This window comes from Esox lucius, chromosome 18 (genome assembly GCF_011004845.1).
Source record: "Esox lucius isolate fEsoLuc1 chromosome 18, fEsoLuc1.pri, whole genome shotgun sequence".
In the NCBI taxonomy this organism is placed as follows: domain Eukaryota; kingdom Metazoa; phylum Chordata; class Actinopteri; order Esociformes; family Esocidae; genus Esox; species Esox lucius.
In genome coordinates this window covers 9,938,243-9,965,270 of record NC_047586.1, presented here as the reverse complement: position 1 = coordinate 9,965,270, position 27,028 = coordinate 9,938,243, and the positions used below count along the sequence as shown (strand labels likewise).

The window sequence follows — 27,028 nt, the reverse complement described above, 5'->3', positions numbered from 1 at the left end:
TGATCATCAAAACCCGGAAGTGCGGAGATAATGCTGTTGAGAAATGTGGAGCGGTTTAGAAATATATTTACTGGTTCTGTAGTAAGTCTAGGTTTGTTGCGTTGTCGCTTGTTGTATCATACAACTATTCGCGCTGGGAGCGTGAACATTGTGTAGGCCTGGTTATGTATTTTCTATACGGGCACGACTACTTTCGAAAGTAAAGAGACAACAACTCAAGTGCTTCTCTGAATAAGTGAAGACCCAAAGTCAGTAACTCCTTTACTTGGAAGGTTATGAAGGCATTTAAGTTCCCAGCACGACATGGCTATTCAGTGGAGATATCACCGTTTATTCCAACACGATTGGCGTGTGCGACATCCCAGTACTATGGAATTGCAGGTTAATTATGTTTTAAATAAATATGTGGTACAGTAGTAGGTAGGAACTAGAAAGAATGTGCTAAATGTTATTGACAGCTCAATGTTTGGAAAATGCATGGTGCAAGTCTGCCAGACAGACAGTAATAGGAAGCGGCCTATAGTGAATGCATGATCAAACTTAAACTCAGCCCAAATTCTGCATGCAAAAGATCCAATAGACGAGTTACCAATATACATTATATTATTTTTTTTCGAGGTTCGCAGCGTCATCAATGAACTAAGACAATTTACTACAAAAGCAAGTTTGATCTACTTAATACTTAATACTCATTAGATGTGTGTCTATATTTTTCTAGGTTGTGGAACACTACTTGTGCTAGAGCAGACTGAGACAGGTATCACTCTTGTTAAAAGGTAATCAACTTTACAACATTGTATTTCTCAAGATCATCTTGGTCAGCAGTCCATCAAAGTTAAGAATCCTTTCTCCATCTCTTGCAGTTTGGACTGGAACGATGGTTTGTTTGATGTGACTTGGAGTGAGAGTAATGAGCATATTCTGGTCACGGGGGGAGGAGATGGGTCTCTGCAGGTCTGGGACACAGCCAACCCACAGCCCCGCCCTCTGCAGGTGCTCAAAGAGCACACCCAGGAGGTGGGCTTCACAAATAAGCTTACCAAAGTATTATCAGTGTAATCCGGTCCTAAATTGCAGAGCTTTGATTTACAATACATTGTGATGCATGCATTGTTTTGCTGTAATATCATATTCAATCATATTCATTTGTGGCTAATTTTCAGATTTGCTACTTCTGCTATTGCAGATCGTGTTCAGTTTAACCTTACTTTTCTGCCAGGTCTATTCTGTTGACTGGAGTCAGACACGGGAGGAGAACCTGGTGGTGTCAGGCTCATGGGATGGCACCGCCAAAGTGGTGAGTTGCATCTGGTGGTTGTATTGGACACACACAGAGATTGTGCGACTGGTTCACCTAAAAGGACACATGGCTTAATTTACAGTTTGACAATCTCCCTGTGCTAATGAGTGACATTGTGCTGTCCCAACAGTGGGATCCCAGCTGCGGAGGCGTGTCACTCTGCACTCTCCAGGGTCATGAAGGGGTCATTTACAGCACGCTGTGGTCTCCTCACATCCCAGGGTGCTTTGCTTCAGCATCAGGTGGGCACAGTTGCTTAGTAACTCATGTCTTTGTTATGAATGGGCGAGAAGAGATTTTTATGTATATAGTTTTACTTACTAAGTACTCTTACTAACCCACATTTTTGTATATTTGACCAGGGTCTTGTGTAGGCAAATGGTTCAAGACAAACATTTTGAGGTTCATATGGCTAAGTGGTCGGTTGTAATGCCTTCTATTTACCACATGGTGCCCCTAAAACTGTACTTGTGACAGAACTGCATCACAACTAGTATAGTGCTGTGGTGGTGTGATCAGTCCAAATTGAGCAATCTTCAAACGGTTAAATTCAGGTTTTTACTTTGAGTTGAATATTGTAAGTAAACTTTTGGGAAGTTTGCCTATTTAGGTGTCTGCTTTCCTACAATCAGTAAAATTGCTTTTTTACGTGAGGACTGCCGAGGTTTGGTTTATAACTTGATGTAAACAGCAGTTGACTTACCTGCAATATGAATGAGCATTTATCTTGATCAGTGATCTGGATCGTGTAAGATGGACTGTTTCTGTGCTGCTTGTGTACATTCATTTTTGTTCTGTTAGAGAACAGGCCTGCTAACCGGCAGCTGCCACACTGTGATCTTATCTCAACATGAGGCGTTTAGCCTGCAGCGTTGTCCGTTTCCCTACCACGCTCTGGGGCCAGGTGCTAACAGGGTTTGTCACCACTGATAACGCTTGGGCACTGGATGCTACTTTGAGTTTAGATGGGTATCGATGGGCATAAGGGCCTCTCTGTGAGAATTGACTGGGCTCGTTCTGAAGTAAGTACTTTGTGTGTGTGTGTGTGTGAGAGGTTTTAGCCAGTGGACAGTACTGTACAGTGGTCACAAGAAAAGATGCTTATCAGTGTTTTTCCATTTTCAACCTTGTTTTTCTTTTTTACTTACAAAAAAATACATTATAGGGAAAAAAAACACTCCTCTAAAATAATATTTGATCAGGGTTACTGAACAACCCCCTTTCCCAAAAAATTGGGACGCTGTGTAAAATATAAAGAAAAACCGAATGCCATAATGTGCAAATCATTTAAACCCTATATTCAATAGAAAATAACACAACGTAAAATTGCAAAGAGTTTGGGGATCTCATCATCTATGGTACATGATATCATCAAAAGATTCAGAGAATCTGGAGTAATCTCTGTACGCATGAGACAAGGGTGAAAACCAATATTGGATGGCCGTGAGCTAAAGAGGACAGGGACCATCCGGTTTGTTATCAGAGCACAGTTCAAAAGACAGCATCTGTGGTTGTATGGGGGTGCATGGGTGACCTGCACATATGTGAAGGCAACATTAATGCTGAACAACATATACAGGTTTTGGAGCAACATATTCTGTCATCCAGACAACATCTTTTTCAGGGAAGGCCTTGCTTATTTCAGCAGGACAATGCCAAATCCCATTCTGCATGTAACACAACAGCACGCTCTGTAGTAAAAGAGTCTGTGTGCTAAACTGGCCTGCCTGCAGTCCAGAACTGCACCCTGTTGTAGGAGTCCCTGAACTGTTGAGCAGCTGCAATCCTATATCAAGCAAGAATGGGACAACATTCCACTTTCAAGACTACAAGAGTTGTTCTCCTCAGTTCCCAAATAAGGGTGTTGTTATACGGGTTGATACAACAGTGGTAACGATGCCTCTGTCCCCATTTTGTTGACATGTTTTACAAGTTTAAAATTTAAAATGGGCATGTCTTTTTTCAAAAACAATAACATTTCACGGTTTCAACATTAGATATGTTGTCTCTCTACTACTTTCAAATAAATATAGGCTTAAATGATTTGCACATGATTGCATTCTGTTTTATTTGCATTTTAAGCAGCGTCCCAACATCTTTGGAAACAGAGTTGTAGATCCCTAGCCTAATGTTAACTTCTATCCTTGCCCAATCCTAACCTTAACCCTAACCCTTTTCTTAAAGTAAGTTCCTAATGTCAATCTAACTTTGAAAACATAGTATATTATCTTGTACCATCCTAATTTAGTTAACTTGCTTGTGTTAGTGGCCAAGCATGGGAGGGGGGCAGGTCAAAAACCTCACCTGATAAGTGCATAAAAATGACATGACTATGATTTAAGACTCCTGAGGATAATGAACTGATCTATTAGAAATTGACAGAATAAATAGGACAGCCAATCTATGCTCTACTCTCAGAAAGATATTACATTTCTTTTTTGTATTGGAAATTTTGCAACAAAAGATTCCCAGTCTCATTTGTACTATATAAAAATATTATGAAAAAAATAGCAATAATTAACATAAACAATAGCATGTCAAATATTTTCTAATAAAAATAGTAGTATAATGAAATGAAAGTATAATGAAATTGTTTTTTATATTTTGTAGAAATACATGCAATCAACATCTTCATTGTTTTCAAATATCTCCATATTTCTGTAAATTAAAACAGTTTATTGTTTATTTGTGAATTGCATTTTTAATTCCCTCATTTCTAAATGTAAACTATTCCAATCAGTTGGGGCTTTCTATTTAAAATATCTGACTCCAATCTCAAGTTGTACCCTTGGAAATACCGCAAGGCTGAGCCTTGCGGTACTCCAAGGCTGAGCCTTGCGGTACTCCAAGGCTGAGCCTTGCGGTACTCCAAGGCTGAGCCTTGCGGTACTCCAAGGCTGAGCCTTGCGGTACTCCAAGGCTGAGCCTTGCGGTACTCCAAGGCTGAGCCTTGCGGTACTCCAAGGCTGAGCCTTGCGGTACTCCAAGGCTGAGTCCATGAAGGCTGAGTCAGTCTATTAAAACACATTGTATTAACTCAATATATGCAAGGCACCAGTTTATTGATCTGTTAGTGAAACCAATGTATTTAAGTTTCCCCAGTAAGATAGTGGTCAACTCTATCAAGTTCTTTTGAGGAGTCATTAACGATGCCACCAGTTAGTTTACCTCAGCCCAATGAAGAAAAAGCGTTAAATGGCTGCTACAGTATGTTCCTGCACTGCTCCAGCCTGATTTTTGGAACAGTAATTATTTGTAATATTTTGTATTCGAATGTGTCAATTAACCTTTACCGTTTCAGATCTTTGAGTCCACCCAGCACATGTTTAAGTGTCACATAATTAACTCAGTTGTGGTGTTTCAGTGATCACCGCTGCTTTAATGTCCAAATAATTTTTACCCATTTTTGTTTGTATTTCACATGATCTGGCATGAAGGGATACTGTTGTTTTTACCAAGTTGATGTCATTGTGATGACAATGGGTTAGTGTGTGAGAGAGAAATACACCGCTTCAGGGGCTAGCTGGTGACGTTATTATTCTGGTGCACGTAAACACGCAGATACACATTTCAGAACTCTTTGTCCTTTTGGGGGGACACAGTTATTCCCATTAAAAGTCCTATGTTTTCTAACCCCAAATATTGGGGTTAGGATTTGACTATCAACAGGCTGTTTTTGCCCCCTGGGCTGCCACTGACTGAATGTTTTTGTTTGTCGCACCATTCTCAGGAAAACCTACACACTCGTGCATAAAAAGCCCTGGGGGGTGACAGTTTATAAGATACTGGAGTCGGTCACTTGAGTAAGACGATCATACCCCACTCGTTGGCTTATGTCACTTATTTCACCCTTTATGCAATATATCACTAACAAAAGCCTCAATGCCTGTCTGCCGGGTTTCTATCTCGAGCCATGGCTATGTGACTCACTGTCTGTAGGAGCAATCTATTGTTTTGTAAACCAAGCGTAAAAAGGGTTATTGGAATTTGTAAAGCGTTCCCAATTAAATTCTGAACCGAGCGCAACTCTGACACACACCACTCTCTTATTATCCTCCACGTTCTGCGTCTTGCTCAGTGAGGCATCATAGGCCGAGAGTCATTAGCCATGACAACGCCACAAACCATCGATGAAGGGTCCCTCTTTTCCCATTAAAACCTGCCACTGAAGGCGTTACCAAGCGGGTAATGAGGAGTGGATGAAAATCAATACGTGGGCTATATGTGACACGCTCCGGCAGCTCTGTTGGTCGACGGGAGCGAGAGGGGAAGACGTGTTTGGCAGGATGCTGCTTCAGCAGGTGTAGGCAGTGGTGAGAGAGCAGAGGTGACCCCTCACTCTCACCAGCAGAACAACCTGCTGTCAGAAACGCTTCTTGACTGTGCTGCGTGACAGCCGTCCAACATTAGTCCAGATCCAGGCTTTAGGCCGCATGGGAGAATTGTTTCCAGTCGTTCATCTGAGCTTTAAGTGTTTATTTGAAAATCTATGAACAGTGAACGTGACTTTGAAGTCAACACATTAACGGTAACAGCGCTTCTTGGACTTACACTCCAAGCCTTCATTTTCTTTGCAGAGTGTTTGGTGTCATAAAAGTGCAAAACATTTAGACAGTACAATAAATGATTGTTAACTTTATATTGTATAACTTTAAATTCTGTTTTGAATGTTGTATAGTGTTTTACCAGCACATAAACACTTACTGCCCAGGTGAATGGCTTAAAAAAATAAATAATCTTTAACTATTTAATATGTTCTAATGACCTACGGTGAAACTCCTCAATAGAAACTGTGTATTGATTAGGTTTGTTGTGGTCTATATCTATGGATGATAAATTGAAGGCTTATTGGATATAGGTACTTCGGTCCGTCTCCCTTCAGCAGCCGTTCTGCTGACTGTGAATGACGTGTTTCAGTACATACTGTAGCTCCTCATTCATGAAACACACTTCCAGTCAAAGCCAGGCTGCAAGTTCTCTGTCCGTTTTAACACACCGCTAAAACCGGGTTGTCCATCAAACCTTTCAAGTTTCCTTGTTCATTTTACACTGAATCTATACACCTGTATATGCAGACTTTTTTTGTTGTTGTTGTCTCCTTAAGATCTTTTGTATTTTGGATTGTATTCTCTTTTTAATTATTATTATTATTGTTTGCATTATAATTTCATCAGTGCCTTGGGTGTGAAAGAAGTGCTTATAAGTCACAATGCTCTCACTTCCTGATTATTGCTTATCTAGGACTCCCATATTCTCCCTCTCGCTTCTTCAAGATGATCTTGTGACAAGCCCTGCCTCTTCACAGCATCTTGGATGGGATGCAAGAGAGCTTTAAAGGCAAATGGCTTTGTGAGGCTGCAATCTTCACCAGTGATCCATTTTACTCTAATTAAACTTCTCATCAGAGCCTTGAGCAAACTACAAATCAAAGTTGATATTAAACGGCAGCATCTAGGTCACCCAAGCCACTGAATAATGACAACTTATCTCTCAGAAACTTCGGAACAGTTTTCATTCATCCCCTCTTTCTCTTCATCGTGATTCGCTTTCATAATTTATGTAATGTTTTATTTTTTTATTTTTTTGGGGGGAAATTCTGAAAAGGCATCATGGAATTAAGTTGCTGCATAGGTTTCAGTCACTGTGAGTGGGAGTTTAAGCCCCCATACAGTCTTTTGTAGTTTCTGATCTTGTGGGTGTTAAGAAACCAGATGAATTATATTCACCATGTTCGAGAGGATTAAAAACACAATGTATCCTGGATGAATTGTGACTGACTGACTCATCTACAAATAATAATGCGTTGACGCAAGGTGATTTGTAAATCAGTTGGCAGTCGTCTGTCTTTTATTTAATTATTTTCCTCTCAAACAAGAGCATGTACAGTACAGACACAGAACTGATTGCACTGATTTGCTGATGGGATGATGTACAGTTCACCTCTTACCTAGATGAACGGTTGTTAAGCGGTCTACAAAGAAGATCATGCAAGCCAGTCTGAACGTTATTATATAGCCGTCTTTTTTATCCAACACAAAAATGTACTTATTATAATTTTTCTGGACAAGATAGTTTGAAAATATATTTTCTCCAGGGTAATCATGTTTTTGACTGGACCCATCCTTTTAAAGTGGCTGACTGCCCTAAACATTAGGCAAGAGATAAATGTCCATTATGATGCCACAGTGCCTTGATACCATTGAGGTGTGACTGTATTTTGTACAAAAGAAAACAAAAAAATCCTTTATATTCTAAGCTAAGTTAGTGACGGAACAGCAAGGTAGCCAAGTCTCAAATAAAGCATTTCAGTCAATCGTATTTCATGGTTTTTAGAAAGGGCTTACAAAGCTCGTTTTTCTAATCACAGCTGTCTGTAATGAAAAGTGTGAGTAGGCTGCTGGTTTGCCATCTCTGCCTATTTCAGGCTGTTGAATAGCCAGCACATACTTCTCAGAGGAATGTAAACATGTTGAAAATTTATTACACATATTTGCTGTTAAACATTTTATTATCCCAAAAAAAATTCTGAGATGAGTGGCCCTCCAGAATCTCTAGAGAGGAGTTTTTGCTGTGTAGGCACATTTGAGTCATTTCAGGATGTTTCATTTATTTTCTATTATTTGTGTGTGTTCCCTGCTGTGTATAACATCCTCATGACCTGTAATTATGCAGTCCTAAGGTAGAAGGCCTTCTGCTGACATTTTCAAAACAGTCCAAATTACCAAAAATGTCTTACATCCATATCTTTTTGCCCTCTAAGTTTAGAATGGATATTATGATTACCATTGAATATTTTCTCCAAGGGGAATATAAAACATTATTAAAAACGCATAATAGTGGATAATGACAAGTTGGACGATACAAACAAACAAATGGGAACAAACCAAATCAGCAGACTCGCTTATCTTCCTAACTTTCACTCAGTCAGCCCGTGCCAATGTATAAAACTCCCCAGCAGGAGTGTACACTATAGGTCAGTGTTGTAAGTCTGACTGGAGTTGACATTTTTAAGACTTGATTCATCTTGGATTGGATGATTGGTGCTTGGCATGAAACAAAGTGACACCTTGCCAACCAATCATTGGTTTAAAAGACAAAATAAGAGTTGAGAATTAGCCTATTAAAATGGAGAGAGCAGTGCATCCCCCGACCCAGACACATATCTGCATACCTGAAACCTCCCTTTTAGACTTGGTAAGATCACCACCTTTTTAGAAGTGTGTTTTTGAAGGAGCTTCATGCGTTCAATTGGGTGATCATGTGACAGGAGTGCCCCTTTAACTCAGACTTGTATTTGCACGTGGACATGATATGCTACGATCAGCAGAATTACTGTTATCAGCACTGCATAGCCACGGTTGGCTTCTCTTCAGAGGTGGGAATGTGCTGCACAAAGCCTACATCAGCTCGTCAGCTTCGGGAGAGCCAGCTCTGAGCGCGGCCAAGCAAGCCAGCAGGCTTGGGCTCGTATCGTAGACGTGACACGTGCGCTTCTGCTGTTGTTCCATCACTAACGGTGCACTGCAGGCAGTTATTTAGCTGCCATTTTCCTGATTAACAAACACAAGCATTGCCCAATGAAATGCATTTACTTACTGTAATAGTCGGTCTCTGAGTAGAGAGTGTTGAATGTCTTGACTATGCAATATGACTGGTTGAATAACCTTTTATTTTGAGTTCAAGTGGACCCACTGACACAGACCTGAGCCCTGGGACTCTTTGGACTTGGCTTACGGCTCAGCGATTAGTGACTTGGACATATTGAGCACGGGGACTAAGAATAAGCAATATGATTTAATTGTACTATGGAATAAATAAAAAAAATCTACCACAAATGATTTTGGAGTCAAGACTTAAACCTCACTGCCATAGACACACACATTAGATGAATTATATATTTTTTTCTCAGTTTCTCTGATATTTGTGTTGTGACTGCAAGTGTAATTTAGCTGGAATTGCTCAAATGTGCTTCAGCAATTCATCTGCAATGCAGTGTAGATTTAAAAAGAAAATGAAAGAGTGTACACATTTCTGTGCACAGACGTAAATGTTTTTTTAATCTAATTTAGGTTTGGATGACTTTCCCGAATTTAGATGGACTTCAATGAAATTCGATGAAATTCTTAGAATTAAGATGGACTTCACAGTAGAGATGCCAAACGTCTTTCTTGGGGCGATGCCTTGTGACTGTCTCCACACCACTTTTCATTGCAATGAATAACTCTTCCAAGTGGATGAACAGAGATCAATGAGGCAATCGGAGGAAGTGGTCAGCTGTAAACAGAACTGGACATATTTCAAACGTCATTCAATGAGTCGTGACTCAAAAATCTTAAAGCTTCCATGAATATGATGTGGTACTAGACCACTAGCAATGACCTTTTATTTATTGTCAAAGGTCAAAATGTTTCTTTAAAAACCACATTAATTCACTGTTGATGATAAAAATAGTAATTTGATAATTGGATGGTAGCATGTTTTTCCATATGCTGTGGGCATGAGTTGCATTCATTTGGGACAAAGTTGTGAATTTAATTCTGGCTTTTAGATCTCCTCACTCTCTCCCAATTTGCCGGTAAAAGCTGTTGTTATTGGTGGTCACAGTGGACAGTTCACATTTTGCTGCATTCACATTTATTCCAGATTTGTCCTTAAAGATGTAGGCAAACTACATTATATTATTGAATTCATATCTTTTATGTTTTTAACTAAAATGAATTAACATTGAGGATTACCACAACAATGGCTTAATTGCATAAGAAAAAGAAAAGACAATATGTCTGTGGACTGCCATCTGGGCACTTTGGGCTTCCATTGCATTTGTTTGTCATTTAGAAAAATATTGAAACAACTTCACATATATGGTACCAGTCAAATGTTTGGACACTTACCCATTCACTTGAATGTCCAAACTTTTGACTGGTACTGTGTATCCATGGAAGAAAAATGCCTCAGTCTTGAAAGTAGCTCAACAACTTCTCACTTCTCGCTTCCACTTTACAGCTTTTACAATGTTATTAGTCAATTCTGCAGAGTCTGCAGAACATTCAGTTTTTAAGGGATACAGTCACCTTAAACCTAGCTTCCATTTCCCCATGAAAACTAGATGGTGGTTTTCAACTTCACTCAGGGGTTTATTTTGTCTACTGGATTAGGGCAATGTAATATAAAATCTTTAAATGAAGTTCTAAGGGGATAGCCCCTGGGAGTGTAATGCCATAGCTTGGAGGTTTTTCCATGTTGGTTGGCAGGAAGGTTGGAGGTGGAGGCCCACTAATATTGATTTTCCTTTACATACTTAAATGTGTTTTCATTTAAACTGCAACAAAAGGAATATAAATATTGAACATGTTAAATGAAAATGTAATTTAAATTGTGTTGAAAATTGCTGTACTTAAGGTGCTGTGTGTGGTGTCGTATTGTGTTTCGGTGAATAGTGTCACGTTGGCGTGGGTCTGTAGAGCTGACGCAGCAAGTTTCCATTAATACATCTATTAGACACTAACCACCCGGCCGAGGTCACTGGCTGCAGACTGCAGAGGGAGTGGCCTAGAAACCCATTGTTAGAATCTCACCGGGAAGCTCCTTCCAGCCTGGGTCTGAGTCTGCGTTTTAGAAAAGGAGAAAATGGAGAAGGAGAGCGGGCAGGAGGAGTGGGTGAGATGTAGCTGGGCTGGGGGAGCCTCTTGTCCAGTTCAACCTCTTAAAGTGCTTCACCTGGCTGCCACGGAGTGTCGCAGTCCCTGCGGATGCCGCAACGCATCCCGTCCCTGGTTCTGACTCAGGTCCAGGGCCACCGGGAGGGCTGCCGGCCTGCCTGCCAGGGAGAACTGGCCCTTGAAATGAGCGTCACGGTCCAAAACCGTCTAGGGGAAGGTGGGAGGGAGGCTTAGCGTGGGTGCTGTGGAGATGCCAGTCATAACGAGAAGCGCATGGCTGCCAGTGTTTGTGACCCTTCAACTGTTAATCCACTCTTGTGTTTTGGCACCAGGGGACGGGACGCTGCGGGTGTGGGACGTGAAGAGTGGGAGGTGCCGACTGGCCATCCCAGCCCACAGGGCAGAGGTTCTGAGCTGTGATTGGTGCAAATATGATCAGGTAATTCACTGCAGCGCAGCACGGGGCGCATTTAATTTAATGCTTGGAAGCAGGCATTTATGAAGTTTAAAATGCCAGTGCTTCGGCCCATTAATAAAACCTCGAATTTGGATGTCAAGAACCATGGTCCCGTCTTCCCCTGGGTGGTGCGGTCGTCTCTAGCACTTTTCGTATCACCAGTCTGGCCATTAGGTTTGAGATTCTGCTTTTCTGCTAGTGGACAATAGCCAAGGGATGTTGCATTTGCTCCCTCACTGCCCAGGGATAGCCTGGTGTCTTCATGCTCTAGTGAATCCCTCAAGCAGCTGTGGGACAAAAAGCTAAATAGCTTGGGCCCGATGCCTGTGTGGGAAGCAATCTCCGACCCTCCCAAATCGGGTTGTCACACTGAGACGGGGCCGTGGATGTGTTAGACAAGATGAATTACGTGTGATGAATTAGGTCTGATTAAATTGGGGAAGGGGCAACTCTATACATGCACCTCTTCCAGACATCCTGTCATTGTTATTAATGATATTGCAGACCCGTCTGTGAGAAGACCTCTGGTGACCTCATTAATGATATCTCTCATTTGTATGTAAGAGTTTGAAATGGTCTTCTCTGCATTTTTTTTGCCATCTGAATTTCCCCTCTAATCACAATGAGTTGATACAAATAATGTGGTACCACAGCATGTACCATTGGAATAATCCTGTAACCCACCCTGTTCTCAGAACGTGGTGGTGACCGGAGCTGTGGACTGTAGCCTGTGTGTGTGGGACCTGCGAAACGTCCGCGAGCCTCTGTCCCGACTACTTGGTCATTCCTACGCCATACGACGAGTAAAGGTAACCTACCTGCCCGCCCACACTTCCTCCTCCCAGTTCCAACAAAAAGCTTTTCCACTCAGTCGAGTTAGCCCAGTGATTTGCCAGCTGTGAGAAGCAGGAAACGGCTCAGCCTGTACTTGGCGCCATCCCTCCCTTTTCACCTGCATGCCCAGCTCTGTGTTCTGGAGAGATGGTTCTGGCAGGATCAAAGCGCCGGGCTGAATACCCCTCAGTGCTGTACAGGCTACTCGGATCATGAGCTGCCCTGGAGTACACTGGACCAGCTCACAGATTGTCAGGAACGTTTCTGTCTTCCGTTGACGGGTATGGGTCTTGTTTTGTTCTCTCCTCAAACCTGTTTTATGGACGTTGAGGGAAAGGCGGTTGGTTCGGGTGAGTCGGAGGGCAGACTAGTTACCAGAGACACTCAAACAGCCACCAATTAGTCAGATTAAACAACTGACCTCGCTTTGCCCCCCCGACAGACTGCCCCAGCAGGCATCTCGTTCTCATCAGCCCTCATCACATGGTCCGTGTTATTCTCACATCTCTGAGAGATGAGGAATCACCCTGCTGCACACTTTTGACATCCCAATCAGCTAGCACTAGTTACAACACTCAGACTGAAGTCAGGACCTTTCTGTACAGCTCTTAAGCAGGCGTTGGTGGTCAGTATATGCTGGCTGTTTGTACGGGACCTGCTTTTGCGGGTAACTTTGTGTTTGTAAATCTGTCAACATGTATGGCAGCAAGTCTATACGACATTACAGGTGTAGCATATAATGGCCTCCCCGGTGGCGCAGCCAGCTCTTTCATAGCACTGAGGTGACCACCACAGTTTAGGTTCAAGCTATGACTGACATGCTTACATGCTTGTTGAGAGTGGCTGCTAAGCTCAATGGGAGATGCACATCTCCTGGTAAAGGGATGGCATCATCAACAGGGACGTCCTGGTCTTACTGCTTTCTAGGAACACTCAGGCTGCTTGGGTGTGCCTGCTAAACTAACTGAGGTTGCCAGGTGAGTGAGCATGCCCTCACATCTAGGAACACTCAGGCTGCTTGGGGGTGCCTGCAAAACTAACTGAGGTTGCCAGGTGAGTGAGCATGCCCTCACATCTGCTCACTGACTTGAATTTATATTTGGAAGTGCATTGTGGATAACAGACTAGCTTGAATCTGTTGGCCGTTATAACAATGACACAGGGCCATGGATGTAATTGGTTTTGACAAAATTGTAAAGATGATGACGAAAATTGTTTTTTTTATACAGCAATGGAAAAAATCAAGGGACCAATGCCATTTTTTCTGTCCTTTCCAAATAATTTGATAAGGAAGGTTTTGTGTGAGGAACAGAAGGGTTAAAATTAAGAGACCACTGCAAATTGAACGCTTCTGTTCCTCCCTTTTCGACTTTTTTGGAAAGGAAAGAAAAAGGTGCCGTGGTCTCTTAATTTTTTCCTGAGCTGTATACACTACCATTCAAAAGTTTGGGGTTACTTAGAAATGTCCTTACTTTCGAAAGAAAACCACATATTCTGTCCATTGAAATGGCATCAAATTGATCAGCAATACAGTGTAGACATGTTGTAGACAAACCACAGATTTTTTTAATGTAATATCTACATAGGCGTACAGGGATAGGAATGCTGGGCTTTTTTCCAATCTTCCTCTGTCCAGTGTCTGTGTTCTTTAACTGAGAATGAGTCGCCTAAAACTCTGCCTAGAAGGAGTCACCTCTTCACTGTTGATGTTGAGACCTGCGTTTAGCGTGTTATATTTAATTAAGCTGCCAGCTGAGGCGAACTAGACACTCTACGCTATTGTCCTTCATCACGGCTATGCACCAGGTCCTCCCACTCCTCCTTCAGTTCCAATTAGAGACAGTTTTCTCTGTTCTGTGAAGGGATCAGTACACAACGTTGTACGAGATCTTCAGTTGTTGGGCAATTTCTCATATGGTACAGCTTTTATTTCTCAGAACAAGAATAGACTGACGAGTTTCAGGAGGAAGTTCTTCGTCTCTGGACATTTTGAGCCTGTAACCGAACCCACAATTGCTGACGGTTCTGATACTCAACAGGTCTAAAGAAGGTTCGTTTTATTGCTTCTTTAATCAGCACAACAGTTTTCAACGGTGCTAAGAGAATTGCAAAATGGCTTTCTAATGATCACATAGCCTTTTAAAATTAATAACTTGGATTTGCAAACGCAACGTGCCAATGGTTGCTGAGAGGATTGTTCAAAGACATTCCGGGTTCACACCACACAGTTTCTATTATGTTGAGGGCGGTGCTCTGAGGAGGCCAATCTTAAACTGTGAGTGTTCCAACTGCAGGCTTCAACTCTAAGAAGGTCTTAATCTTTGTTTGCAGTCATTACACTGAAAGATAGAAATTCTGACCATCTGTGAAAGGTTGCCATTACTGGTAAGACTCCTTTCCACGGTTGAAGTGTGTACCTTTGTTGAATTAGTTTGCTAAATGCTGAGGGAGTACTGCTAAATGCTTGTACGGTACACAATTTAAACAGTTGTTTCATGAAAAAAATTATCAAAGAAACTTTCCATAAACAAATAGCATATTTCTCTTGAATTGGCAATGCTGAACATGGGAATGTCCTCCAGAGCTGTTGACAGAAAGTGTAATTAATTTCTTTACGATGAGCCTTTAACAGATTTTGCGGGACTTTGGCAGTATGTCAAATTGGCCTCATAACCACAGAGTAAACCAACTGATAAAACTCTGGGTTTGCAAACCCGACAGATTTCTGCAAACCTCTCAGAAACGATCTGAGGGAAGCTCATCAATATGCTCGTAGCACTAAGCAGGGTCTTGACCTGGCTTCATTCCGACGTAACCGACTTGGGTGGACAAATACTCCCCTTGGATGGCCAGTGGACATGTTCTTCAACAGGCTTGATCTACAGAGACCATGTTGAGATCCAAAAATTGCCTTCAGCTCGTGGTTTCCCATGATTCACGCGCCATGTCACAAAAACCTGTACAACCTGTACATATTGGTTACACCAGACATTGACTGTTTTACTGATCCTTTTTTTTGTATGATATCTGTGAACAACAGCTTAATTTCTGATTTGTATTTAATTTTAGTTGATTTTATTTCATTTGAACCGTAAAAACCTTTGAAATGTTTGCATGTTGCCTTTATATTTCTGTGTTGCGTACACACAGCCTATGGGAGCAACGAGTCTTGAAGGACAGTGAAAGGAGTCCTAAACGTTTTTGAAAATGTTATTGACAAACTTTTTCACCATAATGTCATACTGGATAGATAACTTAAGAGTGTAGATTATATTGCTTTTTTAAAAACAACATTAAAGTGCAACAAAGTTGTAAGGGTAGTTGAATATTTTCATGCAGAATGTGTTTGGATCTTGTAATTTGTGTCTTTTTTTTGTGTGTGTCTGTGAGCCCCAACTTTGTAGTGAGCACTGCATACTACATTTTTATATTTCATAGATATGTAGATGTGTAGAGTGTTTGTAGTTGATGTTTGGTTTCAGCATGAATCCCACCTGCTTAAATAAAGGTTAAACAAATCTAAATAAATATATTACTCTCTTGGATTTCTTCACAGTTCTCTCCATTCAACCAGACAGTGTTGGCGTCCTGTTCTTATGACTTCACAGTCAGGTAAGACTCTAATTAGAATTTCCAGTCATTATGCTTCTGCTTGTTATGCTCTGTAAACCATAATGGTCCACTATCCTTGAAAATGTATTAAAGGCAAATGTCATATTGAAACAAGATTTCATTTGTTAAAGGTGGAATCCTTAATGGTTAGATTACCACAACCTTTTTCAGTATTACAACAGCAACTATCACTGCATGCAGAAAAGGAGAGCTCATAATATACTGCGTGTTTTTGTTTTTTTACCATGCTATGCAAATCTCTATGCTTCAGCAGTAGAAGCCAGGTATCATCCTGGCCCGCGCCATACCGACCATGTCTGGGAGTCACGTCAAGGCCGGTGCAAATTGGTTTTGGGAGAGGAATTATCAGACAGTGTTGACTTCCAAATCCACTATTAGTTGTTGCAAAGAGGCCAGGCCAAAATCACAAATTAGACTTAAAAAAGTTAAATAATACTTCGGGAGGAGCATATAAATTACAGAAAAAAACACTTCTGTCAGTGTCTGAGCTTTACTGAAAAACCCCAAAACTCAGTGAAGCTTGATCTCTAGACAATAATGTCTCCAGGAAAAAGGGCAATTTCCTGAACTTATGACAGAAACAGAAAACAAGGAAAATGTTCTGTAAAGCGATGTGGAGATATGCATGCAGGGTGCAGTGGAAAGGCCAAACACAACTACGCTGTGTTGGGTAGGTCATAAAGTCTGTAATTTCAAGGTACACTGGTTTATTTTTATTTGTGAATATGCGTTCTTTCTCTCAGAGTTTAAATATGTGGGCTTAACTTTCCGTGAAGACGATTAAGATCCCAATTCCTCAGAAATGCAGTAATGAAATATGTTTGTTTAACGTCATGCCTTCACCGATGGGCCTCACATCATCAGAGCAGGCCTCCAAGCGCAGCAACTACATGTTAGCCCGTCATTACCCATGTATCACTTCTGTGTTGCTGTCGTATTTAGAACCTCCGCAGGACCGAATCATCAATGTGATCATCACCGCCCACACAATTCCGCACTGTGATTGAATTGTGTCTTCTGTTTTCCATCCGTGGATCTTATTGAAGAAAGGCAATGATACCTGTTGATGTTCAAGGGAAGGTTTTCTTGTATACCTGTGAATGTGCATTTGGCTGCTGATGGATATGGATCAGCTACACTTTGTCATGTATTGATCTGAGCTGAGACTGCCTTTGCTACTGCAGGCAGATTATTGTGGTGGTGTATTTCATTAGAAAATGCTCGGTCACTCGTTTTTCTCAACACAGTGGCATTTTATTCGACAGCAATCCTAATCCCCCAACAGGGCCAGACTGATTTGTAATCCATGCCAACTTGTTGTTTAAGTCTCTGTAGAAGCACTTGCTTTCTCATTGGAAAGAAACACACAAAACTCACAACCTGATATCTCTGTTGAAAACCTGGGCTGCATCTGTCTGATAAGTAGTTACATAATGTTACGCAAGTACTGTACACAGCGAAATACGAAGTCAAAGATGTGCCACTGATTGGGCTATCCCAGGAAAAGCTCGCTTTAGTCCTTCTTGGGAAATTTGTCTTTGCCATGCCATATCGCCAGTTCAGTGCTGGATCACAGAGGACTTCCTGATCTCTGAACATACCCAGCACAATCCCATCCTCTGATCCCATTCCCAGACTTGAATCCCACTGTCACATGTCAAAGTTGTCAGCCACGGGAGGGCATCTGTTTTATATATTACTCCACACAGAGTCACACACTGGTGCCTCTGTGCCCCTATATTCATCCAGTAGCTGTAGGCACATAGCAGGATCATGAGTCTGTCTCACACGCGCCACATGAGCATTTCAGCCTTAAGACTCGGTCAGAGTTATTGCCCGAGTGTCCTATCTCCAGAAGGTAAGACTACATATGAATCGACGTACACCTGGATCAATACAGTTTGAAATCGTGTGTTTTTCCATTAGGCGTATGTTATGGTCTTCTATTCAGCAAAGACAGCAGGTGATTATCATCTGCTACTGTACTGCGCATCATCGATCACCTTTGCTTTAAAGGTAATTAACGGAAATGATTGTCCTTTGATAGTCACGCCACGGCTGAACAAAGGACTCTGTTTTCCTTTAGATTGAAGCACATCTGTGGCTTGTGACTTGCGTCTGCCGTCCATTCATTGCAGCCATGGGACTGGTGAGGGGCGAAGGCACCTGTTGTATCCCGGCCTCTGTTTACTCATGTTGGCTGCCTTTTAGAAATCTGCCTGTTGCTGGTGTTTACATGAGATTAGGTGTCCTGTTTGATTCCCAGTGCCCGGTGAGGTTAGGTTGCCATGGTGGGCTCTGTTCATTCCGGAGTGTTGGGACAGAAGGTCAACGTTGCACTGGCTACTTCCTCCAGTAATTACAAGGCTAATTACAGAAGGATGTTGCCTCACCTGAATTGGCCTGAGCATTGGCCAGCCATTGTGGAAAATACATAAACCAGAGCACGTCACCACGAATGTGAATATAGCTGTTGGCTACCTGAGAAACATTCTGAGTGAGAGTCATGAAGATTTATTGTGTTGTCCTATAAGTCTTCCTGTCACTAGTCTGTTTCATTGTCTGCATTGTTTCTTCCAACCTGTTACTCTCCCTGACTCCGATGCTCTTCGTGAAGTCTCTGTTTAATACCATAACTTCTGTTGGGCTTCAGTCCCATGATGCAGTTACAGTATTGGAAAGGCTTAGTGCTGATTTACACTAACTGCTTTCTTTCTATAATATCACTAAATGACTGACTCCCCTGGCACACATGAATTACAGGCCCCTTGGTGGCGGTTTATGGCTGTGTTCCTATTAATGCTCCTCTAATGTATTTCAATGGGCCCAGAGTATTTTCCAAAGAAATGATTTAATTACATTTGCAAAGTGGATCAGTCTGGCATGTGCTGCGTCAGGGCTCTGAGCCATTGCCCTGGCCGTCAGCAGGGAGAGGTGGGGGGAGGGGCAGGCTTTCAATTAGTCTGATTGCCTCGTGTCGTGTTTGCCTTGGTCTGCATCCACAGGTTCTGGGACTACTCCAGGAGGGAGCAGCCCCTGCTGGAGACCCTGGAGCACCACTCGGAGTTTGTCTGTGGCCTCGACTTCAACCTGCACATCCCCAACCAGGTAACATATCAGGGGGCCTTGCTGTCGTCTCATCTGCCGCTATGTTCACCTTCGGCCGTAGCGTCCAGACATTGAACCCTAACATTGTGGGAAATGTGGCCGCAAAAGGTTCAGACACTCCGTTACCCCGGGCAGGCCGATAGAGACTCTCAAATGGTCCCTATGGATATAGTTGTACTGAACAAAGCCTGTCGCATAGAGTAAATGTATCCTAATAAAGTTAACAGCAGTGCTGTTCAGTCTGTCAAAATGCCGTCCAGGAACTAGCATCCATGAAATGAATTATCCAATGCTTCCATTCCACGTCTCTCACAAAGTGTTTATATGTCCAGCTATCATTCTGGCAGAGCAACCATATAATTAAAAACGTCACTCTCACATCCACTTTTGCCTACTACATACCTAGCATTGAGTGTTTGGTCTCATTTCTGTATTCATTGTTCAGCCTGTGAGGACTGGAACAATGGAGTGATGGGATGTAATGAGCTCTGCTGTAATGGCTATTCATTACTTAGGATGTCATTATTCAGAAGGGGCAGATTCCGCCTTTCCCACGCGCCCACTCTTCAGAATTAGCTTACCAAGGGGGGTGTGGCTACCTTGCCCACACTGAATGTGGGCAACTGCTAAAAACCCTCCATAAAATGTGTATTTTTGCGCGGCCCGGCCAAGAAGAGCAAATGTCACTTATTGAATGAGTGAGTGAGTGACTGACTACCCCTTGTTAAATAGCGTAGTGGTTAGAGACGTGGACTGCCATGCAGGCGACTGGTGTTTGATCCTCGCCACTGCCAACACAAACTATGCATTAGCATTTGTTCAGGATAGACACTTTGTTGGCTACAAGCTTCAGTAACTGCATTTTAGGCCTAAGCCTAAAATAAAACTGTTTACAGATATATTGTGTCTGTTTCTGGTGGATTTTCGAAGTACGCATCCGTGCAAGCTTTTTGGGGTAATATAAAAAAAATTACTTTCAACTCCTTGCACAGTGAAAGTGGAGATGTTTCCATCATGTGAAAATCAACTATATTGATAATTATTGTGTAATTCACGAATGAAAGAAAAATGAATGTTGTTATGAAATAGCTTGTGTAAAGCAGTGCAAAGTTCATTATCAGTCTCACTAGAAATTGCTCAATTCTTATGACTATTCCAAGTACTAAGTGGGTACTAGTAAGCCTATTAATGTCTAATAAGCTGTTAAACAGCATACTAGCTTTCTATATTCAAAACAGTACTTCACCATCATCTGCGAAGTATGTACTTGTTGTACTGTACATAGTATGTAATGTGATTTGAGATTCAGCCATGGCTTTTGATATACATAGTAGTTCACATGGCGTAGTGGTTGGCTATTCAACTGTCATTGTTTTCTAAAGAAATGAACCTGCCATGGAGTGATTCTAAAGAAACGAACCCGCCATGTTTCGATTAATTGGTTTTACAATGGAGAGGTATACAGACACTCTGCATACATGTGGCGTAGTGGTTGAAGACACAGCCTGTCACATAGGAGACCCTGGTTCCATTCATCCCCTATATAACCGCGGGCCGGCTGAACTAGGCTTGCCTGGTTCCCTTTCTTGTTCTTTAAGAAAGCCATCTTTGCACCAACTGGTATTTAAATATACACTGATCTCTTGCATAGGGAGAATTTGCTGTTTTATTGAACTCAGACTTATTATAGGGTGAAAACCTGGTTTATTGAACACAGACTTATTATAGGGTGAATAACCTGGTTTGTTGAACTCAGACTTATAGGGTGAAAACCTGGTTTATTGAACACAGACTTATAGGGTGAATAACCTGGTTTGTTGAACTCAGACTTATAGGGTGAAAACCTGGTTTATTGAACACAGACTTATTATAGGGTGAATAACCTGGTTTGTTGAACTCAGACTTATAGGGTGAATAACCTGGTTTATTGAACACAGACTTATTATAGGGTGAATAACCTGGTTTATTCAACACAGACTTATTATAGGGTGAATAATCTGGTTTATTCAATACAGACTTATTAGAGGGTGAATAACCTGGTTTATTGAACACAGACTTATTATAGGGTGAATAACCTGGTTTATTCAACACAGACTTTTTATAGGTTGAATAACCTGGTTTATTGAACACAGACTTATTATAGGGTGAATAACCTGGTTTATTCAACACAGACTTATTATAGGGTGAATAACCTGGTTTATTCAACACAGACTTATTATAGGGTGAATAACCTGGTTTATTGAACTCTGATTTATAGGGGGAATAACCTGGCTTATTCAACACAGACTTATTATAGGGTGAATAACCTGGTTTATTGAACTCAGACTTATTATAGGGTGAATAACCTGGTTTATTGAACACAGAATTATTATAGGGTGAATAACCTGGTTTATTCAACACAGACTTATTATAGGGTGAATAACCTGATTTATTCAACACAGACTTTTTATAGGGTGAATAACCTGGTTTATTGAACCAAGACTTATTATAGGGTGAATAACCTGGTTTATTCAACACAGACTTTTTATAGGGTGAATAACCTGGTTTATTGAACCAAGACTTATTATAGGGTGAATAACCTGGTTTATTCAACACAGACTTATTATTGGGTGAATAATCTGGTTTATTCAACACAGACTTATTATAGGGTGAATAACCTGGTTTATTGAACACAGACTTATTATAGGGTGAATAACCTGGTTTATTCAACACAGACTTATTATAGGGTGAATAACCTGGTTTATTGAATTCTGATTTATAGGGGGAATAACCTGGTTTATTCAACACAGACTTATTATAGGGTGAATAACCTGGTTTATTGAACACAGACTTATTATAGGGTGAATAACCTGGTTTATTCAACACAGACTTATTATAGGGTGAATAACCTGATTTATTCAACACAGACTTTTTATAGGGTGAATAACCTGGTTTATTGAACCAAGACTTATTATAGGGTGAATAACCTGGTTTATTCAACACAGACTTTTTATAGGGTGAATAACCTGGTTTATTGAACCAAGACTTATTATAGGGTGAATAACCTGGTTTATTCAACACAGACTTATTATAGGGTGAATAATCTGGTTTATTCAACACAGACTTATTATAGGGTGAATAACCTGGTTTATTGAACACAGACTTATTATAGGGTGAATAACCTGGTTTATTGCCAGTGCTGATGACACAGTCTGTTATTACAAAGGTATCGTGTGTGGTTCCAGACTGCATGGTGTGTGCTTTGCCCGATAATGATTTAATACGCCTGCCTTCTTTTTCTTACTTTGTATTAACTTTTATGATCCTGAGCAACACCCACACGTGTGACTGTGTTTACATAAGAAGCAAATGAAGGTAACAAAACGAGTGAATGTAATAAGCCTAGATGGAATGAAACAAAGTGCAGACTATATATTACTAAATGTAACTAACATTAAATTAGCAGTCAAATATGTCTAATGGTTATTAGGCATTCTGATAATGGATAATTACGTGACAAACTTAGCTGACTAAGACAATCAGTTTATAATTGGCGTGACTGCCCTTGCGCAGTGCTTTGCGCCATGCTCACATGTACCCATTTGTCTTGCCTCTTTCATTTTTATCCTTTCAAGTACCAGGCCTTACAATTAACATTGTTTTGGCACAACAGTTTATAAACATTTATGGATTATATGCTGATATGCATCAGTTGGCTTCTGTATTAATTATTGTATTTAAATTTTTTCAGAGCTCATGAAGTAAAATACTTCTAAAACAATTGTTTTATCCTAACTAATTTATCTCTATTCAATAGTTCTTATCAGTTACTAAATTTCAGTGTATATAGTCTCTATCAGGACAATGTAAGAAGATTTTGTTTGACATGCGACTGGTAGGTTCTGTCAGCTGTGTTAATCAACAGGCCTAAAGGTGCTGGAACCAGAAGTAATTTAGTCAAGACAGAATATAGAAAATCTGTAGACCTAACTGTGAAGGAATAGCTGGCTGGTTGGTTCCCTGGATGGATTGCTGGTTGGTTCCCTGGATGGATTGCTGGTTGGTTCCCTGGATGGTTTGCTGGTTGTTTCCATGGATGGTTTGCTGGTTAGGAACACGACTGTGGATGTGCAGTGAAGAGGGACACAAAATAAACACACACACCCAATCACAGACACACACACACTTGCCTGCCTCTGGTTCAGTCTGGACTATAGTTCCTAGCTGACAGTCAGGCCTGATGTCAGCACTCACAGAAATGACTGAAAGACAACGCGTCGAAATTGTCAATGAGCACAAAACTCTGACACCAACAATCAAGTACTGCATACTTCAACTCCATCTATGCCAAAGTGTGCTAAAGGATACCTCTACTGTGCATATATTAAAAAGAATAAGGCTAAGACGTCTGTTCTTAATACCTTTGTCAGCATATCCCTTTGGATTACCTTCAGGATAATCTTGAGAAACGGAGCAGAAAATGTTTTTCTTAACTTTTCCCCCGTTTCCTAACTAAAGTAAATTTAGAAGAAAAGTAGATACAGTGGCTTTAAACATTCTTTTTCTAAACACTGGAAATGGCAACTTAGTTGTCGAGTTAGGTCTTATACTTAACGTAAATTCAGTTCCACCTTAAAGTTTGTTGGTACTTTGTGAGGCTATTCCCTCCTCTTAAACTGTAATCAGAAATATTCAGATGCCCAAGTTTGCCCCGCTACCAATTGATATGAACGATGAACTCCCTGTCATCTCCAGCTATCCAAGCTCTGTTTCATCCACGGGCAGAAAATCTCTCCCAGGCAGATGTGTGCCAGTTGCACATCGCCAACTGCCACTGGAAGTCATGCCTACACAGCACAGCCACAGAAAACCCTGCCTTGTGCTCCAAATAGTTTGTTGGGATCAGTGTGTTTATGCAAGCAGGGATTTTGCCTAATTTGGTCTCAGACGCGGGTTCGCCCACTGCCAACCTGCGGGGGTGCAGGAGGGTACAGTTACCTCTGCCAGACAGAGAGGGCATGCAGTATGGAGGCGGACGGGTGGTTCCAGCAGCGGCTCTTCACTCCATCCGTAGCCTCCAAACCACTATCTCATCATGCCAAGACAATCCAGTCCGCAACCCTCTCCAGTTTCCTACAGTATAGCCCCTAGCTTTCTCTCTCCGCCAACACAATGCCCCCCCCCCTTCCCCCAGACCCTGATACCCTCTCCAGTTAATGTATACTGTGGTCACCCGCCTCACTCTCTCCCCTTGGCCAATGCAGGGGGCTCGTGCTTAACGCTGCGTCATTCCTACATATCCAATTGGACATCCCTCTCTGACCGGCCGTTAAGTAGACTCCTCCCCTGCATAGGACCTCCAAACTGCACCAATTACACGTTAACCGCTCCTTCCAGAAGAGCTGTGAGGCCAGTCTGGGGTGATAAATCACAGAGGGTGTAATGTGACAGCCAGTGAGAGCTCCAAGCGGATCTCGCGCTACAGACGTTTGGCGCAACCTTGAGCATTCCCCTAGTTTTCCATCCCAAGAGTGTGTGGAAAGATCAGGTTTTTTTTGGGGGGGGGGGGGTGGTTGTGGGAAGTGTGGGTGTCAGACTTTTCTCTGGCCCCCTACTGTACCACCTGACTGCTGCGGCGTTGGCCTGTGGGTGGCTTTCACTTTATGTTTCGCAGTAAAGTAATTAATGGAGGCTGTTTTATCCTTCAGTGGGTGAGTCACGGGCTGGGTTCCTTGGCAGGAGACATTAATCCCCCCCTCCTACCAAGATATGGAGAGAAGAAGAAGGGGAGGGCCGAAATGAAGGATTGAGCGACATGTCTTTTGGGCTAAATCATTCTGGCAAAATTCAATAGGCCTGTGTTTGCTTTTTATGGCCCTCCATATTTTATTGTTCATAAAAGGAGATAATCTTTGTCTTTCTTTTATGCGTAGTAAGAGAGAGGCCTGTACAATTTGTCAAGTGATAACACTTGACTACTGTGCCAGGTGCATTTAAGATGGCCGGGCTTTCTCATTGACTGCAATTAAGTTGATAACCGTGAAGTTCTCGGCATCTGATAGAGTTGCAACTAATGACAAACCCTATAAAGAAGCAAAAATATTCTCCACCTTGTTCAAATAGTACTTTGAGAGTGCCTGATTTGAAAAAATGTCTTATCCTGCAACATATAAAATAATATTGAACTTTGCTCGGGGAATGTAGAATTCTGTTTGATCAACAAAAACATTTGTCCTAAAGGTATTGAAACATTGAATACTATTATGGGAACAAGAGGGCAAATGCATACCAAAACTACCTTTAAATCTTCCCGTCCGGCTCTTATAGAATGTGGCTACACAATAAGTCCGATTTTAATGATCTTCTGCCTGTCGCCAGATAAATGTAATTTGTCAACATGTGCAGTTGCATAGGGATGCCGTCTTCATCTCCTAGGTCACGTGGACTCTCCGTTTTATCATAGCTGTGTGTGTGTGTGTGTGTTCACAGGTGGTCGATTGCTCATGGGACGAGACTGTGAAGATCTACACACCTCCATGCCTTGCTGCCCCAGCGTTGAGTGCCCCATAGACTCTTAACTGCCCTGCCGCAAGGAACAGGAGGGAGGACTGCACGGCGGGGGATTTCAATCACAGTAGTGGCATCTGCCAAAGCTTCAGTGCTGTAAAAAGGAGGCCTTGGGGACACGTCATCATAGCCCCGCACACACAACGGAGTCTGAATGCTGATAGGCTGGAGGGATTCTTCCCGTTCTGTTAATCTGTCGTAGAGATGGCTGCTACTCAACGCAAATGCACATTTCAAATGTGCGGGATATGATGTTTGTACTTGTTTCTAGAAAAGATGTGGTCGTATAGTGATATTTTATGGATTAGTGTGAGGTTGGACCTTTTAATTAAATCACATAATTTTTTGGGATTCACTACGGATGAACTAACTTCACTAACATGAACAAACCAGTCCACGTATGCTCCCCAATGCATTTAGTGGGAAGGTGAAGCTAAACCACTAATTATGTTGTTATATTGCAGCACTGGCAGTTGTTTCATTTGAGGATACAATACGGAATATCACCATGTATTTCAAGGCATTTTCATCTGATTTACATTTTAGAAATAAAAGCGTTATAGCTCAGCAGTTCCACGACATGATGGAATTGTCCATTCATGTTTGCACAAATTAAATCATAAAATGTGCCAAAAGTTTAGTATTACATCCTAAATTCCTAGCCTAGAATTACTATATTTAATTTATTTTCCTTTTTTTGTTTTAGCCTGTAGAAACTGGAGATTCATTTTGATGTTAGCATGACTGTGGTTACTCCGTTATGAAACATTATTAGTCAGAAATGTAATGAAACAAAGATCATAAAACCCCACCAAGTATTAAGAATTTGGGATTTAACGTTTACCTTTTTATTCCAAATGTATATGTAGGTAAATGGAGCTTAACACAGATTTATGATCTTGTCAGACTTTCTATTGTATTGGAATGCTCTTTCTAAAAATATTAAAGTAATGAATGTGACTGAAGGTTCTCTGTGTTCTGGAAGGAAAGTAGGGGAAATATCCCTAATTTATCCTTAAACAATGCCAGCCTTGTTTTTGCTTAATGCATGAATTACAATGCTGAGGCCTTTCAATTGTGAATTTTCATAATAAAAGTGTCTGGAACTCGTGCTAATTTTCTCCCTTTGAAGGTCTTCAACGAAGCCGTCACTGGAGAGCTGTTTGGCATGGCCTGGGCCTGAAGTAGGAATTAATCGTTTAAAATATTTGCAGTTGCTAATACATTTTTGCATAGAGGCAGAATTGTCTTTCGCCAATTCATTCAGTTTCCTGATATGGCGTTTTATGACTTTTATGTTAGTGTTTGTTCTTGTTTGGTCATGTTTGTCTAATCAGCCCTTTTTGTGCTGTGGACTAAATAACTAAAATGGCAATCACACTGTTACATGGGGATTTTAGTTAAGTAGAATTTGTTTTTCTTGGTTTCAAATGTGAATTAATAATCAAACAGTCTAATTAAAACTATGGTTAATTATATGGCTTTTTATTT

General features: G+C 41.4%; 1 protein-coding gene across 2 annotated transcripts; it reads left to right on the top strand.

The window, feature by feature from the left end:
- Nucleotides 1–15: 15 nt before the first annotated feature.
- On the top strand, nt 16–26,648 carry pex7 (peroxisomal biogenesis factor 7). Of its 2 annotated transcripts, none has more exons than XM_020055979.2 (10): nt 16–381; nt 719–757; nt 941–1,017; nt 1,220–1,297; nt 1,431–1,542; nt 11,292–11,398; nt 12,112–12,225; nt 15,807–15,862; nt 18,889–18,991; nt 25,460–26,648. In XM_020055979.2, exons 1-10 carry the CDS (start codon nt 276–278, stop codon nt 25,538–25,540), a joined length of 873 nt encoding a protein of 290 aa, XP_019911538.1. In that variant the 5' UTR covers nt 16–275; the 3' UTR covers nt 25,541–26,648. The 2 variants fall into 2 exon arrangements, with proteins under 2 accessions (XP_019911538.1, XP_010881257.1); XM_010882955.3 differs by having other exon boundaries at nt 719–776; nt 864–1,017.
- Nucleotides 26,649–27,028: the final 380 nt, after the last annotated feature.

Excerpts from the sequence above, each read along its gene's own strand:
- pex7 (XM_010882955.3), top strand. The coding sequence starts at position 276 with ATGAAGGCATTTAAGTTCCCAGCACGACATGGCTATTCAGTGGAGATA. Across the intron at positions 1,543-11,291 it reads GTGCTTTGCTTCAGCATCAG|GGGACGGGACGCTGCGGGTG; the intron begins GTGGGCACAGTT and ends TTTTGGCACCAG. Across the intron at positions 18,992-25,459 it reads ACCTGCACATCCCCAACCAG|GTGGTCGATTGCTCATGGGA; the intron begins GTAACATATCAG and ends GTGTGTTCACAG.